The 18,258-nt window shown below is 42.5% G+C and overlaps 1 protein-coding gene across 3 annotated transcripts; it reads right to left on the reverse strand.

The window, feature by feature from the left end:
* Positions 1-870: 870 nt before the first annotated feature.
* C9H1orf50 (chromosome 9 C1orf50 homolog) lies at positions 871-18,116 on the reverse strand. Of its 3 annotated transcripts, none has more exons than XR_011649685.1 (6): positions 17,960-18,116; positions 17,719-17,834; positions 9,787-9,873; positions 8,750-8,881; positions 2,445-8,440; positions 871-1,209 (listed from the first exon to the last, which is right to left on the reverse strand). XR_011649685.1 is itself a non-coding variant. In XM_004477403.4 (5 exons), the coding sequence occupies exons 1-5, from the start codon at positions 18,027-18,029 to the stop codon at positions 8,246-8,248; spliced, it is 600 nt and encodes a 199-aa protein (XP_004477460.1). In that variant the 5' UTR covers positions 18,030-18,116; the 3' UTR covers positions 871-8,245. The 3 variants fall into 3 exon arrangements, 1 of the variants encoding a protein (XP_004477460.1); XR_011649684.1 differs by having other exon boundaries at positions 871-1,351; positions 2,317-8,440; XM_004477403.4 differs by having other exon boundaries at positions 871-8,440.
* Positions 18,117-18,258: the final 142 nt, after the last annotated feature.

Consider the following 18,258-nt stretch of genomic DNA (forward strand, 5'->3'; position numbering starts at 1 on the left):
ATATTTTTTTAATGTAATATTTTAAAAAATAAATAAATAAAATGAATAAAGAGATCTATCAATAGACAAAAACAAAAAAACAAAAAACCAGCAATACTATAATATTCTTGCACCAATGCCAAGCTGTACTGTGTTAATAATGGAGTTGTATGGAAAAAGTGTGCCAAATGTATGCTATGGACAATGATTGGTGGTAATAGTCTGATGATATTGTCTCATAATCTGTAACAAATGTCCCACCAGGGTGTGGAGTTGTATGGGAAATCTAAACATCTGTATGATTGCTTTGCAAGTTCACAGTATCTGTAACAAAAATATATTTTTTAAAAAGTAGTATGGGTTGGGGGGAAAATATACCAAAATGTAGGATAAGGATGATAGTTGGTAGTAATATTTTGATGTTCTTGCATAGTTTGTGACAAATGTTTCACAAAAATGCAGAGAGTTGGTGGAGGGGTGATGTATGAGACCCCTGCGAGATGTTATGTATGTTTATTTTGTAAGTTCACAATCTTTACTATAAACTTATTATGTGTGTTCATGTATGAATGATGTATTTCAATAAAATTAAAAATTTAAAAAAAAAATGTGTTATGGCAATGCTTTCTTCCCAAAGACTGGCATTTTGGGGTTGGTTGCCTGCAATCCTTCATGCTTAGATCCTCTGTCACGTAGCAGCTTCTCAGTTATCCTCCAGGTTCTGTCAAACTTAAACTTCTTGCTTCCTGTGGCTTCTTTTTCTCTGTCTGAATTTCATTCAGCTCATAAAGAACTCCCGGTTCATAGGATTAAGACCCACCTGATTGAGTTGGGCCACACCTTAACTGAAGTAATCTCATCAAAAGACCCTACTTAAAATGGATTCACATGCATAGGAATGGATTAAGTTTTATTATTATTTTTTAGGAGGTACAAGGGTTCGAATTCAGGACCTTGTACATGCACAGCAGGCATTTAACCGCTGAGCTACATAGGCTCCCCTGGATTAAGTTTATTTATTTTTAAAGATTTATTTCTCGTTTCCCCCCCTCCCGCCCCTCCATTGTCTGCTCTCCCATCCATTCACTGTGTGTTCTTCTGTGTCTGCTTGCATTCTCAGCGGCACCAGGAATCTGTCTCTTTTTGTTGCATCATCTTGCTGTGTTGGCTGTGTGTGTGTGAGGCATCACTCCTGGACAGGCTGTGCTTTTTTCACATGGGGCAGCTCTCCTTCCAGGGTGCACTTCTTAAGTGTGGGGCTCCCCTACTCGGGGGACACCCCTGTGTGGCAAAGCACTGCTTGCGCATGGCAGCACTGTGCGTAGTCTGGCTCACCACATAGGCCAGGAGGCCCAGGGTTTGAACCCTGGACCTCCAATATGGTAGGTAGACGCTCTATCAGTTGAGCCATATCCACTTCCCTGGATAAAGTTTAAGAATGTTTTTCTGGGATACATACAGTTCCAAACACCACTACTGAGTTAGATAAAATGTATTGTTTAAGTTAATTTCACCTGGTTCTTTTACTTTTTAATTTTGGCCACTAAAATTACATATGTGGTTCATACATTTCTGTTAGCTACGTTGGCCTAAATCCTTTGTGGGATATAAGAGCATGGAGCTACAGATGTCCATCCAGCCATCCATTTGTTTATTATGTGCCAGGCACTATTTTAGGTGCTAGAAATACAGCAGTAAACAAGACAGACACAGTTTGTCCTCAGAGAGCTTACACTCAAGTGTGGAAGAGAGGCAACAAATAATTTCTGATTGTGATAAGTACTGTGAAAAAAACACAGATCTAAAGTTACTTTGAGGGAAGCGGACTTGGCCCAGTGGTTAGGGCGTCCGTCTACCACATGGGAGGTCCGTGGTTCAAACCCCGGGTCTCCTGACCCGTGTGGAGCTGGCCCATGCGCAGTACTGATGTGCACAAGGAGTACCGTGCCACGCAGGGGTGTCCCCTACATAGGGGAGCCCCATGCGCAAGGAGTGTGCCCCATAAGGAGAGCCACCCAGCGCGAAAGCAAGTGCAGCCTGCCTAAGAATGGCGCCGCCTGCACGGAGAGGTGACACAACACGATGATGCAACAAAAAGAAACACAGATTCCCGTGCCACTGACAACAACAGAAGCAGACAAAAAAAAGACAGAGAATAGACAACGGGGGCTGGGGGGGGGGGGAAGGGGAGAGAAATAAATAAACAAATCTTTAAAAGAAAAAAAAAAGAATTAGACCAATTAAAAATAAATAAAGTTACTTTGAGGGAAGCGGAGTTGGCCCAATGGATAGGGCATCAGCCTACCACATGGAAGGTCCAAGGTTCAAACCTTGCACCTCCTTGACCCGTGTGGAGCTGGCCCATGCGCAGTGCTGATGTGCGCAAGGAGTGCCGTGGCACCCAGGGATGTCCCCTCTATAGGGAAGCCCCACACACAAGGAGTGCACCCTGGAAGGAGAGACACCTAGCATGAAAGGAAAGTGCAGCCTGCCCAAGAATGGCAAAGCACACATGGAGAGATGACACAGCAAGATGACGCAACAAAAGAAAGAAATACAGATTCCCGGTGCCGCCACTGATAAGGATAGAAGCCATCACAGAACACATAGCAAATGGACACAGAGAACAGACAACGGGGGGGCGGGGGGGAGATGAGAGAAATAAATGAAAAAAAATAAAGTTACTTTGACATGAGAGGAGTTGGTATTTCTGATATGGTAATCAGGGAAGTAATATTTGAGCAGGAGCCTATATGATGAGAGGTCTCAAACCACACAAAGATCCTTGGGGAAATGTTCCAGGCAGATAGAACAAATGTAAGGTCCTAAAGCAGGAACATGCTTGGTGTGTTAGAAGAACAGCAAGGCCAGTGTAGCAGGACATGGGAGTAAAGGCAGTGGTAGAACCTTGGCAAGAAGTTTGGATTTTGAAGTGTAATGAGAAATTCTTGGAATGTTTTAGAATAGCATTGTGATCCAATTTATATTTCTAAAAGATAATTTTGATAATCTTTGTGGAGACAGACTGAAGGTCGTTGGAAGCAGAGTGGCAAGTTAGGAGGCTATTTTTGCATTAGTCCAGACCAGAGGTGTTAGTATTTTGGACTAAGGTGGTAGGGGTGGAGGTAGTGAGGAACAGTCAGATTTGAGATGAAGTTTGAAGGCAGAGCCGAGATTTGCTGATTGATGTTGGAAAACAAATGGAATCAAGATTGACTTAGGAGAAGTGGATGTGGATTAAGCAATTGGGCTTCTGTCTACCATATGGGAGGAACCAGGTTCGATTCCTGATAAAGGCATGCCAGGCTAAGCCAGGCTCGTGCAGCAAATGATGCAGCAAGATGATGATGCAATCAAAAGAGAGACACAGGGGAGAGTCAAGGCGAGGTGCAACAGAAACCAGGCACTGAGGTGGTGCAAGTGACAGGGAACCTCTCTCCCACATCAAAGGTCCCCAGGACTGGATTCCAGTGAAGCCTAGAACCTCTCTCCCACATCAGAGGTCCCCAGGATCGAATCCCAGTGAAGCCTAGAGGAGAAAATGAAAAGACAAAAAGAAACAGACACTGGGAAGTGGGTGTGGCTCAAGCAGTTGGGCTCCCATCTACCATATAGGTCAGAGTTCAATATCCAGGGCCTCCTGGTGAAGGCAGGCTGGCCTGTGTGGTGAGCTGGCCCATACAGAGTGCTGGGAGTGCTGGCCTGCGCAGAGTACTGCCCTGTGCAGGAGTAATGCCCCGGGCAGTAGTGCTGCCCTGTGCAGGAGTACTGATCCACACAGAGAACTGGAGCAGCAAGATGATGCAACGAAAAGAGACACATAGAACAAATAATAAGAGACACAGCAGATCAGGGAGCTGAGGTAGCCCAAGAGAATGACTGTCTCTCTCCCACTCTGGAAGGTGCCAGAATCGGTTCCCGGAGCTGCCTAATGAGAATGCAAGCTGACAGAAGAACACACAGTGAATAGACACAGAGAGCAGACAATGGGGGGAGGGGGGAGACATAAACAAACAAATGATAAAATCTTTTAAAAAAAAGACACAGGACATCACACAGTGAATGGACAGACAGCAAACAGCAAAACAGCGGCTGGGGGGACTGGGGGGTGGTGGAATATACTGAAAAAAAAAAAAAAGGATGGCCTCAGCAACAAAGTGAAAGAGGTACTGATGAAAATACAGGGAGGACTGGTGACAAAACAGGTTTTGGGAGAGAACTCATGAGTTTAGTTTTGGACATGATAAGTTTGTAATGACTTAAGTCAAGTGGAGACGTCAAGCGAGGCACTGGATAAGGAAGTGTGTGTGAAACTTGGGGAGAGATCGGGACTGGAGATGTGTATATGAGAGTGAGAAGCAAGTGGACAGTAGATAAAGCCACAGGAATGGATATCTAGTAGAAAGAAAGGAAAAAAGAGAAGACCAAGGACTTGGCCCAGTGTAAAATGTCAGTGTCCGGAAGAAGAGTCAGGAGACAACAAAGTAGGAGAAAAGCAGGAGATAGTAATATTCCAGAATCCAAATGGAAAAAAAGCTTTCCAGTAGGGAGTGGCCTACCTAATGAAATGCTGCTTTAAACTACATTAGCCTGCTTTAACTTCCCAGGGAATTTGGTAGCTCCTTCCTCCTAGCTCCAGCTATTCAGGGAAGGAATGAACCATACCTTGTGCTCGGCAGTTTTGCCCATGGGCTTTAGTGCCAGAGCTGTGGGCTAAACTACTTAAGAGTTGTGTAAACTTGGGTAAGTTACTCATGTTCTCTAGGCCTTGATTTACATCCCAATTTTGTGGGAAGTTAATAAGAAAACATATAGCACAGAGCAAAATGTTCCCTAAATCTCTGCAGGCTTAACATAGATAGCATCAATTAACACTCAACTGAACTACTCCTATCATACCCCATATATACATCTTACTCTACCACTTTGTATTTGAATTTCTTTATATATGTCTCCTCTAGATTGGGATCCTCTAACACTATCTTAATTGGCCACAGAGGGTTATAGGTATGGCCAGACTGGAGACAAACAGGTCTGTGTTTGAATCTACTTCTACCACCTCATATTATATCTTTATAACCATGGGCCAAATGCTTAACATGTCTGAAAAGAAATTTCCACTGTGAAAAACAGAAATTACACCTCATAGATGGTGGTTTGTGTGAAGACTAAATGAGATAATGGATATGCTAGGTAGAATAAAAACTCAGTAAACAGTATTTCTCATCTTTGTATCTACAACACTAATACTCTCAATGTTTCTAGGTTGACTGCCAATAGCAAGCCCTTCTTCCCCCATCCAGACCCCTAGGGAAGAGAAAGGGAACTATAATTGCTGTTACCCACACCCGGTGAACTTTGGGTGTCTTCTTCTCTTGTATTTTGTTGAATGGTTTTCTACCATCCAAATAGTCACTCAACCCAGAAATTCAGGCATTATCTAAGATTCCTTCCTCTCAGTCTTCCTCCCATATCTTGTAAGTTAACAAGGTGGTAATCTACATACTTTCAAAATGCCATAACTTCATCAATTCTAAGATGCCACTGATTGTAAGACACACCATCAATTCTTATATCTAAGGAAAATAAACTGCCAATTAAACTATGGCATGCCATGGACTGTTAGAAATATCCAGGCTTCAGAGATATGAAATGGTATCACCTTCTCCAAGAAGTCTTTCCAAATCCTGCAAACTAAGTTAGGTACCACTCTCATGTTCTATAATCCTCCATTCATACCTCTATCATACCCCTTCTTACAACATATTGTAATATTCACTGCCTTTCTCCCTTGGAAAGAGGGGCTTCTTATTTAGCTGTATTATCTATAGAATCTGAGACCTAGAAGGCACTGAAAACTTACGAAATTACTGGATGGATGGATGGATGATGAGTGAATGAAAAAACAGTTATTGTGTATAATCACTGGATCCTAGTTCCCTATTCTGAGATGTTACCTCCAAAATCACCTCACACTGCCACTAACCTTCCCTAAGCTTGGTGATTTGCTTAACCAGGGAAGAGCAATGGCACTACCTGGTGGTCAGTGCAGGGAGCACACCCTATTAACAGTAGGGCATTTTCTCATTTAAGCCACTGTTCCTTCCTGCTCCCACTAGTTTGGATATGTCAAGAGTGAGAGGATTTGCATTTTCAAAAGATCAAGCTGGTGACTCTATGCCAAATGGATTGGAGAGGGGATAAAGGGGGAAGCAGGGATACCAGGGAAATTATTTTGTCAGGGCTGAGTGCAAAGTTCAGATCTATGACTTCAACACCAACACACCTAACCACTTTGCAATGCTGCTCCTTTTATCTAGGACCTCCTTTCAACCCTCTGATTTAAGCACTGTGGCAGACAGACTCTAAGATCTATTCAATTATTCAATGATCTCTTCCTCTTGGTATTCATACCCTTCCTTGAGTGCAGACTGGCCTAGTAACTTGCTTATAACCAATAGATGTCATTTCCATGATTAGACAAATAAGATTTTGACTTCTGTCTTGCATACAGATTCTCTCCCTTGTTGGCTTTGATGAAGCAGTTGCCATACTGAGGTGGCCCACATGGCAAAGAACTAAGGGTGGTCTCTAACAGTATACTGAGCTCCTCAGTCCAACAACCCTTGAGAAAATGAAATTCTCAATTAACATAAGCTCAGAGGTGGATCCTTCCTTAATCAAGCTGTCAGATGAGACCCAACCCTGGTCAAAAATTTGATAGCAGCCTTATGAGAAACCCTGAACCAGAAGATCCAGCTAAACTGTGACTGGAGTCCTGACCCATAGAAACTATAAAAAAGTAAATGTGTTGTTTTAAGTCATTAACTTTCTGGTAATTTGTTACAATGCAACAGATAATATAAGGATCTAATAAAAAGTGTCATTACCATTCAGGTAAAAATTGTCTGAAAACCTGGGAAACTTTCTATAGTCAGAATCAACCACTCTACTACTGTCTCTTCTCCACAGCACTGCAGCATTCTAAGGAGCAGTTCTTGCAGCTGGCTGCACAGAATATCCCGCTGTGAACTGACTAAGTACCACCAGTGTGGACAACTTTAAACACACACACAACTTGTCAGGTTTCAGCCCCATTCGATATTAGGCCTTAGCAGACCATTAATCAAGCCCCTGAGGGCAGCTCCAAGGAATACCATGAATACCACAATGGACCAGAGTATCACTAAGCAGATCAGCAAGAGGGACTTCGGTGCCCAAAAAGGAATGTGGGTGACTGTGGTTTCAGTCCATTTACAGCACATTATGATAGATGATACAGCACTGAAAGAGGTACTGCCATGTTGGATATGATACAAATTTAGTTAATTCCTACTGAACAAATAGGAAATCAGAGAGCCCCCAAAAGAGCCCAGTTAGAACCAGAACGAGGGTGATTCAGCCAAAAACAAAACAAAACAAAACCCTGTTAAGTTCCTGAATAATTCAGGTGAAAATGAGTTTTAATTAGTAAGAAACGCGTCAGCTGTTTTTTCTTGTTCCTCACTCTGTGCCGTTCACTCCTTCAGAATTTTAAAAGTTGCCATTTTAAAGGGGTTTCCTCTGCTGCAAATGGCTTCATACAATGGTTAGTGGCAGCCTCTAATATCTCTTCCAATTCCAAAATTCTGTGAGTTTAGAGGCTGACCAAAATCCTGGCCTTTGCTGCTGCCTCAGATTCTCCAGTCACTCTAGCTAGGCAGAAAGCTAACCTCGCCAATAGTGCAGAAATACCAGAATCACACACTCTCTCTAGGTGAGACAAACCAAGTTGTTTGTCATCCTCCATTACCCAATATTCTTGCTCCCAAATGAATTTGAAGCTAGAGTTTCATCACTTTAAAGGCAAATGTTAAATAATCTCAACCCCAATCTTGAAGTCTCTGGCTTCAAAACAACTGAAAGCAGTTCTCTTTGGAAAATGACACTTTTTTTTTTTTTTTTTGTGAGAAAAAACTCTTCTTTCTCTAATGCTTTAACTTATGGGGAGAACAGACAGAGCTGAAGGAGAAGGAAAGTATAGTGGCCAATACTCTGAAACTGACTGGTTGGGTATCTGTGGCCCAGAGAGGACCCCAAAACGGAGCACTGGGATTCATTACCACCCCAACTAAAATAATGACAGCATTTACATTCGCACAGGGTTTGCTTCCAAGAAGTTCATGATTCACCTCCATCCCTTCAATCTGCATGACATCTCCCATCAAGGTAGAGAATGGGGGCAAGAAGAAGGTCACAGTTGGTTCCTTGCCATGAGAACTGTTTGTCAGAGTCCACTCTCAGTCAGTCCTTGGAAGCTGGGTTCAGTGCATGGAGGCAGGGCCACGGGCTGGTTTAGCAATTTGTCCACTATGCTAATGCTAGCATCTTGCTTTTCGATGTCCTCATAAGGAGTCCAGGATAAGTCATGCTGTAGCTTGTAGGCACCAAGGAAGTCATGTGGACAGCTTGTTCCCCATTCCTAGAGAAGGCAAAGGAGTCAGCTATGATCAGTTGTAGGAGATAAACAAACTGAGCTCATTTTCTACTTATGCCACAAATTTTTTTTTTGGTTTTTTGTTTCAGACCAGTCAGGACCATCCTTAGAAAGTTGTTATGTTACACATTAGCTATCTCCCTTAACTGAAATAGTGACTGAGGAATATTTTAAGCACATGCATATTTTTTAGAGACATACCCCCAATTTTCCAGGAAACCATTTAAACCCCCATGCCTATATTGTTACATACAAATGCAAAGAACTTCTCAGAGCAAGAATAAATGTTCCTACCTTTGGAGAAATAATGGAAAAATATTGCTGACCACTCTCCCGTTTATAAAGGTAGTAAATTTTACCAGGTTTTTTCACCATATTACAAGCTACATGGTGCAAGTCAGCATCTCTGCGAGCATCTTCCAATACCTAACAACAATAGAGAGGTAACAAATTAGGTAATGGAGTTAACAGTGATCATAATAGTGATCATCCAATCAAAATCTTCAAATCTAGCTCCCCCATAGCAATAAATCACTACTGGAAACTAGATGATTCTGAGACAACAAAAAAAAAAAGAATATGCTACTATGCCATAAAAATTCCTTTAAAAGAATATACTTCAGGGAAGCTGTTGTGGTTCAACTGATGGAGCATCCTGTGTGTGACCTGTGTATTGAGCTGGCCTGTGTGTAAGGAGTATCGTGCCTTGCAGGGGTGTCCCCAGGTAGGGGTGTCCCACGTGCAAGGAGTGAACCCCTCAAGGAGAGCCACCCCACGCGAAAAAAGTGCAGTCCACCCAGGAGTGGCACTGCACACACAGAGAGCTGATGCAGCAAGATGATGCAACAACAACAAAAAAGCAACACAATTTCCCAGTCCTGCATGACAGGAACGCAGATGGACACAGAGGAATGCACAGCAAATGGACAGAGAGCAGATAACGGGGGGGAAGGGAGAGAAATAAATAAAATAAATAAATAAAATAAATCTTTAAAAAAAAAAAAAGAATAAACTTCAAAATATTGACCTTACGAGCTTTGGGTGGTTTTTAAATTATTATTCTATTTTTCTGTATTAAGTACATTTCTTTTATAACTGAAAAATTTTTTTCTCTCCTTGACAATGCTTTATCTCACTGAATTTTCTTTTTTAAAGTATAAGAAGTATTTTCAGAAATAACCTCTTAGGCTTATTTCTGCTATTTTGCTCAATACCTCTACATGTCTAATAGGTACTGAAGACAAATACTTATAGTACAGTGATTTTAAACAAGTTCATCCCATCCTGTGAACTAAATGAAAATGAAAGCCTACCTGAAAGTGATTCCTTACCTTCCTGGCTTGTTCTTGCAAATGTTGGATTTGTTCAGCTATGACTGTCAGCTTGTTGGTGGCATTTGCTCGGATGAATTCATCAGCCTACAGAAGAGAGAAAGCCTCACTGCCAGTTGAAAAAGGATAAGCTTCTTATTTAGCTGTCAAAGTACAGAGTTATGGCAATATATTTGCCTATTCCTAAAATATTCTTACCACGCATCCCAAGGCCTTGCTCAAATAGCAGAGCTTAGGAAAAGCCTATCTGGACATCAGCCCACACCACAGAATTAAGAGTTCCTTCTTTTCTATTTCCCACAGAATTCCACCCATCACTCTAAACTTCAGTCACACTAAATATCTTTAGTTCCCTAATATGCCCTGCTCTCTCTTGCTACCCAGAACTTGAGCATGCTCTTTCCTTCCTCTAATACATTCTTCCTTTTTTTTTTTCTTTTTGCCTGACTAAGCCCACTCATCTTCAGGTCTCCACTTATTTTTCTCATGTTTAAAAATGTCTGAAAATGTTGAAAATCAGGGATGGATCTTACAATGAAAATCAAGACACTTGTGATATGGCTCTTATCACCTGCTCATGTAGGATTCTAGCTAAACATAGTATCTGTTGATCTGACCATTACCTCAGCTGAATTATTTACATCAAATATAGTTAAATTTTAACTTACATTTGTAATCCTAATTGTTACTTAAAATGCATTTAAAAAGATTGTACTATGATGTAGACCTGAAACAAAGTTATATTAATAATATACACAGAAGACTGTCATGTGCCAGGAAACACAGCTGAAGGCAATGGAAACTTTAAAACAGATCTAAGAATTTTCAAAACTAGGAGAGACTGGTTAGACCAAGTCATGTATTAGAAAGGATTATCACTCATGCATCAGAAATCTGTCAAAAAACTCCCAGCTTATGGCTCCTGAGGGCTCTGGAGACATCCAGAACTATAGTCAGGGCAGATAGCTCAGGAGTTTGGTGTCTTGGCAGTGGACCCTACTTTAGAATTTATGCTCCCCAGTGTGACAGAGTTGGACTCATTTGTGGTTTCCCTACACATGGCTCTCTGTCCTTCTATTTGAACCCACAATTAGTACTAGAGGTGGTAGTACTAATTAGAGTTAAATCTTTGGGCTGTCTATGTGCTATATGGGCCCTGAATCCCAACAGAGTTGCAACACCTACTCTCCAGTTCATTGGACTTACCCAGGACAACTAACAAGGAGATGATGATGAACAACAACCATCCCAAGGAATCAAGAGAGTCTACAACTGCAAGCAAGACAGTCCCCTCCACTGGACTTTTGGGATCACACCCCCCTCTCAATTAGAGGTGGAGTGGACATCACCATCCCAGAATCCTCAGGTTTGGGGAATGAATTATGGACTAAAGTAGACTTATTAGTATTCTACTACAGACTTATTGTGATTCTAGCAATGGAAAAAATTATATCATTGATGTAAGTCAGTGGCCACTGGAGGTTCTGAGGACAGAGAGAAAAACATGTGTAATAGGGAGTATTTTATGTCCTGAATGACAATGCAAAGACAGATGCAGACCACTATATATCTTGCCATAACCTACAGAATTGGGTGCTAAAGAGTGTAAACTACAACGTAAAGTTTAATCCATGTTTAGTGGCAATGCTTCAAAACGTATTCATCAATAACAATGAATATACCAAAAAAAAAAAAAAAAAAGCTCCCAGCTTTATTTCAAGAAAAGTTGGTTAACTTTTTAAACACAATTAAGTTAAGGAAAAGAAATCAGAAGGTTAAACTTGAAAGTGGAAATATTAAGAGAATTTGCTGGTTAAATGAGGAAGCTTTAGGTAAAAAATCAGCAGAAGTCAAAAAGGCTATGATAGGGAAGTGGACTTGGCCCAATGGATAGGGTATCCGCCTACCACATGGGAGGTCCACACTTCAAATCCCCGGCCTCCATGACCCATGTAGAGCTGGCCCATGCGCAGTGCTGATGCGCGCAAGAAGTGCCGTGCCACGCAGAAGTGTCCCCGCGAAGGGGAGCCCCACGCGCAAGGAGTGCGCCCCGTAAGGAGAGCTGCCCAGTGAGAAAGAAAGTCCAGCCTGCCCAAGAATGGTGCCACACACAAGGAGAGCTGCCACAACAAGATGATGCAACAAAAAGAAACACAGATTCCCGGTGCAGCTGATAAGGATAGACGGGGTCAGAGAAGAACACACAGCGGGGAAGAGGACTTGGTCCAATGGATAGGGCGTCCGCCTACTACACAGGAGGTACGCGGTTCAAACCCTGGGCCTCCTTGACCCGTGTGGAGCTGGCCCACGCGCAGTGCTGATGCACACAAGGAGTGCCTTGCCACGCAAGGGTGTCCCCCACGTGGGGGAGCCCCATGCTCAAGGAGTGCTCCCCGTAAGGGGAGCTGCCCAGCGCGAAAGAAAGTGCAGCTTGCCCAGGAATGGCGCCACACACACTTGACGCAGCAAGATGACACAACAAAAAGAAACACAGATTCCCGTGCCGCTGACAACAACAGAAGCAGACAAAAAGAAGAACACGCAGCAAAATGGACACAGAGAACAGACAACTGGGGCGGAGGGGGGCGGGGAAGTGGAAGGGGAGAGAAATTTTTAAAAAAAGGAGAACACACAGCAGACTGACACAGAGAGCAGACAACTGGGGGGGGGGAGAGGAGAGAAATAAATAAAAAATAAATCTTTAAAAAAAAAAGGCTAAGATAGACAGATATACACCAATGCCGTAAGTGAACAGAAACAATATGAATAAGCCAAATCAATCATTAATTCATTTCACAAATCGATATTAAGCAACTGCTTTGTCGGACACCATGCTAGGCAATGAAGGCATCAGAAAACATGAGAAGGCTCTACCTTCATCTACATTAAAATCTAATGCAGGGGGGTGGGGGGTATATGGGGACCTCATTTTTTTTAATGTAACGTAAAAAAATATATCTAGACATCCTCATATATTCAGTGAAAAAAAATATCTAATGCAGCTGTCCATTAAAAATATGAAACAAGCCATATATGTAATTTTAGGTTTTCTAGTAGCCACATTAAAAGTAAAAATATATAGCTAAAAGTAATGCTTAGAATACATCTTATTAACCCAATGTATCAAAATATTTTCTTTAATACATTATAAAAATTGAGAAATTCTACATTTCATATTAAGTTTCAAAGTCCACTGTATATTTTATACTTATAGCATATTTCAAGTTGGACGCAAGTTTCATTGGAAAGATTTGTCATCTGTATTTAGAGTTCATAAAAGGGAAGTGGATGTGGCTCAAGTAATAAGGCCTCCACCTACCATACAGGAGGACCTGAGTTCGATCCATGGAGCCTCCATGAAAAAGAAGAGAAAGCATGCCTGTGTGGTGAGCCAGTGCCCGCGTGGTGAGCCAAGTACCCACGTGGTTAGGTGACTGCTCACATGGGTACCCGCGCGAGCTGAGGGCCCATGTGGTGAGATGAGTGTCCATGCCAGTGCCCATGTGACAAGCCAAGTGCCTGTGTGGTGAGCTGAGCACATGTGCGAGTGCCTGCATGGTGAGCCGAGCGCCCACATAGTGAGCCAGTGTCCATATGGCGAGCCAATGCCCTCACAGTGAGCCAAGTGCCCATTCAAGTGCCCGTGTGGCAAGCCGAGTGTCCGCGTGAGTGCCTGTGTGGTAAGCCAGTACCCACGTGGCGAGCCAAGTGCCCACACGGTGAGCCAGTGCCCACACAAGGGAATCACACAGCAAGATGATGATGCATCAAAGGGGAGCGTCAAAGTGAAGCGCAGCAGAGACCAGGAACTGAGGTGGTACAGGTGACGGGGAACCTATCTCCATATTAGATGTCCCCAGGATCAAATCCTGGTGAATCCTAGAGGATAAAGACAAAAAGAGACAATAAAAAGAGAAACAGATACAGAAGATCACACAGCGAATGAACACAGACAGCAAAAACAGCAGGGCAGGGGAAGGAGAGGGGTAAGGGAAGAAAAAAAAACTTGAGTTTATAAAATTTGAAAATCCAATTCACATACTCAAATTATTTCAAATATATTCAAAAACTTCCAATAATCAATTATCAGTATTAAAATTTTAATTAAAATTAAATAAAATTTAAAATTCATTTTTTTGGTCACACTAGCCACACATTCCAAGTTGGACAGTACAGCTCTAGTGGGTAAGACAACAAAAAATAAAGACAATTAAAGCTAGTTCTAGGGAAGCGGATGTGGTTCAAGCTATTGGGCTCCCGTCTACCATATAGGAGTTCCAGGGTTTGATTTCTGGGGCCTCCTGGTGAAGGCAAGCTGGCCCGAGTGGAGATTTGGCTCACATGGCATGCTGGCCCATGTGATGAGCTGGCCTGAGCTGAGTGCTGGCCCACACAGGAGTGCTGGCCCGCACAGCAAGGTGGCCCAAGTGGAGAGCGGGCACAGCAAGATGATGCAACAAAAAGAGATACAGAGAATAGACAATAAGAGCTGCAGCAGACCAGAGAGTTGAGGTGGCACAAGAGACTGAGCACCTCTCTCCCCCTCTGGAAGTCCCAGGATTGGATCCCGGTGCTACCTAAAGAGAAGACAAGCAGATACAGAAGAACACACAGCAAATGGACACAAGGAGCAGAAAATGGGGGTGGGGGGATTAAATAATTAAATCTTAAAAAAAAAAAAAGCCAGTTCTAAACATACTCAGTAAAATGATTTATTATTATGAAGGAGTTTTGTGGTATTAGCAAGTTAAAGGAATGAAGTAACTAGTTTAACATTTGAAGTGGTGAGAACTCAGGAAAAGGAAAGCATGTGTAGCCTAAAAGTATTCAAATTCAATTTTAAAATACTGTCAGTTTGATAGGGAGACTATTGTTTGGATGGAGTGGAATATAGGCTTCTTTAGAAGCATCTGATAAGAGTGGACTTACTGGTATTCTACTATAGAACTATTGTGACTAGCTGTAGCAGTTTGATATGGCTATGAAGTCCAAAAATAGATACTGGATTATGTTTGTAACCTGGTCTGTACCTGGACATGATTGAGTTACAATTAGGGCTTTGATTGGGCCACATCATTAAGGCATGACAAACAAGAGAGTTGAGGGTTCTTAATGTTGGAGTTTGATGCTGAAGTCTTAAGCTGGCACTCCGGGAAAAGAGACAGAGCCGTTCACCTCATAGTCTACAGCTGACCTTGTGGAGAAAACAGAGGAGCTGAGCCCAGAGCAACCCAGGAAACATGAACCCTCGCAGGCATTGGCAGCCATCTTGCTCCAACATGTGAAAATAGGTGAGAGAAGTAACTTATGCTTTATGGCCTGGTGTCTGTAAGCTCCTACCCCAAATAAATAAATACCCTTTATAAAAACCAACCAATTTCTGGTATTTTACATCAGCACCCCTTTGGCTGACTAATACACTAGCAATGGAAGAAACTGTAGCATTGATGTGGAGAAAGTGGCTACAGTAGTTGCTGAGGGCAGAGAGAGGGAAGAAGAGATGTGATGTGGGGGCATTTTCGGGACTTGGAGTTGTCCTAAATGATATTTCAGGGACAGATGCTGAGCATTATATATCCTGCCATAACCCACTGAATGGACTAGGGGAGAATGTAAACTACAATGTAAACTATTAGTCCATGCGGTGCAGCAGTGCTCCAAAATGTATTCACCAAATGCAATGAATGTGCCACAATGATGAAAGAGGTTGATGTGGGAGGAGTGGGGTGGGGTGGGATGTGGGGTATATAGGAACTTCTTATATTTTTTAATGTAACATTTTTTGTGAACTATGTATCTTTAAAAAAAAAGGCAATTAAACTTTTAAAAATTTAAAAAGGGAAAAAAAAAGAAGCATCTGACCTGAGTCTGAATGACAGGAAATAGCTGCCCAGGTAAAAGGTTGGAGGAAGAGGTTTCCAGGCATTTCTAAGGCAAGTGCAGTTGAACAATATTTAATGAGGGGGAATGTATTTGATGAGGTTAAAGAAAAAATGGGGGAGCGGATGTAGCTCAAGTGGTTGAGTGCCTGCTTTCCATATATGAGGTATGGGGTTCAATCCCCAGTGTCTCCTAAAAAGCAGACAAAAAAAACCTGCTCTCATTGGGGAGTGGATGTGGCTCAGTGGTTGAGCACCTGCTTCCCATGTGCAAGATCCTGGGTTCATTCCCCAGTACCTCCTAAAAAATAAAAAAATAAAAATAAATGGGCAAGGGCCAATTCATTTGCATAATAAGATGCCACTTGGTCAATGACACAGAGGGAGGTTTCTAGAACTACGCACAGTTCCAGACCAGGAGCTATTTTATAATAAATCTCCCTTTCAAGACAGTGGGAATAAATCTGTTCCTTGTAAACCAAAGAGCCTGATTAAAACAGAAATGAAGGAAAATAAATGAAGTTACTAAGCACTAACCCTGGCCCCAATTACTCTGAGGCCCTTTGCATATATTATCTCATTTAATTCTCACAACCTTATGGAGTTGGAAATGACTGCCTCACCCTCTCATTTTAGAAATCAGACTCAAGAGGTAAGATAATGTATCCAAGATTTCAAGATAATATATGGCAGGTGAAAGATTTCAACACAGATAAGCCTGATACCAAAACTCAGGTCTTTATACCAGGCCCCCTGAGCTTTCTAAACACACACTAACACCTATATCATGCACCAGAAGTCAGTCCTAGAAAGTACATTTCATTACACAAGAGAAAATATGCTTGATTCAATTTGTTTTGTCTCTGGAGTGTTTTGCCTTCAACTTCATGAAGACTAGTTATATTGGAGAAATGAAGACAGCACAATAACACATCCTTGGAGCAGATGTGGCTCAGTGGTTGAATGCTGGCTTCCCATAAATGAGGTCCTGGGTTCAATCTCTGGCCCCAGAATCTCAAAAAACAAAAACAAAAAATTAGTAATATCTGACATTTAAAATAATAATAATAATGCATCCTTGATATCCCACAAGATTATAGGTCAAGGGACAAAAACATTACTTACTTTTAAAATAAAAAATTTTTAGAGTATACCATTCATACATGAACATACATAAAACAATAAGGTATAGTAAAAGTTGTGAATTTACAAAACAAACATGCATATCATCATACAGCGCTCCCATACATCATCCAACAACCAACACCTTGCGTTTTTGTGAAACATTTAGAAACATTACTTTTCATTACTTTTCATGTGGCTACTAGATCAGAGGTTTAGACCTTGGAGCTTTCCTAGTTTAAACTCTTTATTTTACAGACGTAGGAGAGGTCCAAAAAGAAGTAATTTTTCTCATTTCGCCCTGGAAGCCTTAATATCAAAAGTGGGAATAAAAGTACTTCCAGTGCTTTTTTCCATTATTTCACATTTCCTCCTTATTTTACTTTTTTTTTTTTGGAATCAATATCTTAAGCATTGAGCTTGGGAATACTGTGTCCAGTGAATGAGAACACAGGACAAAGCCCGTTGCCCTCCTGGAAGATACTTAAATTCTATATTCCCAGATAATAAAGATCTTATGGGAAAGAGATTTAAATGAGTGGACTGCACATCCAGGAAGAACGTGGTTTGAAACTTCTCTGGAACTTCGATCTCTTCATGTGCCAAACAAAAATAATAACTTCTGTATGCCTATTTCACAGGGCTGTCCTAACGGCCAAATGAAATAATGACTATTGAAATTGGTGGGCAAAACTCCCCAGAAGGGAGATTATGGGTACTCAATTTGCAGTTGAAGGAGCCCTTGTCTCAGAATACAGGGTTCGAGTCAGGTCACCAATTCGCAATGACAATCAGCTTTCTTCGTCTGTAAAATGAAAACAAACAAATACTACCTACCCCACACTGATTGACTGTGAGATCCGAGTACTAGGATGCGGGACAAAAACGTCAACGAAAGTGGTTATTTACTTCCCTAGCCGCGCCTTCTCACCTTCTCCACCTGCTGTGCGAGCACCACGAGGTCTAAAGGGTCCCCAGCCCGGTGGGTGTGGTAGGGGCTCACCAGGGGCAGGCCGCCGGGAGTCGAGGTGAGCTCCACCATAGCTCCTGCGACACACACCCAGGAACAAAGGCCATGAACTCCCGCTCCCGGCCTCCCGCGGAGCACGGGAGAGTCGCTGTTCTGTGAAAACTTTTCCCCTTCTGACTCCCGCCCCGCGTCCCTCCGTCACCTGTCGCCGACTGAATCTCTCGATTTTCAGCGACTCCCTCAGTCTCCGCTGGCGTTACCGCGGCTGCCATGACAGCGTCTTAACCAGCCTCCCATCCCGGTGGTCCAATTCGAAAGAGCATGCGCCTAAAGGCTTGTGGGCGGAGCTTCAGTAGCCCTTGACCATTGCGCGTCTTCGCTGGGGAGCGCGGCCGGGACTTGGAGGCGGGGTTCCTGCTGACGCAAAGGGCTCTGGCTGAGGGGCGGGGTTTAGGCTGGCCGAAAACAAAAAAAAAAGGCGGTGCAAGCCTACTGGGCATG

The sequence above is a fragment of the Dasypus novemcinctus genome, chromosome 9, assembly GCF_030445035.2.
Source record: "Dasypus novemcinctus isolate mDasNov1 chromosome 9, mDasNov1.1.hap2, whole genome shotgun sequence".
NCBI classification, from domain to species: domain Eukaryota; kingdom Metazoa; phylum Chordata; class Mammalia; order Cingulata; family Dasypodidae; genus Dasypus; species Dasypus novemcinctus.

Bases quoted from the DNA above. Each gene is read 5' to 3' on its own strand.
- C9H1orf50 (XM_004477403.4), bottom strand. From the start codon at position 18,029: ATGGCAGCCGCGGTAACGCCAGCGGAGACTGAGGGAGTCGCTGAAAAT. The intron at 17,835-17,959 runs GTGACGGAGGGA...TGTGTGTCGCAG, and splicing joins AGAGATTCAGTCGGCGACAG to GAGCTATGGTGGAGCTCACC. The intron at 8,882-9,786 runs GTAAGGAATCAC...TATTGTTGTTAG, and splicing joins TGCAAGAACAAGCCAGGAAG to GTATTGGAAGATGCTCGCAG.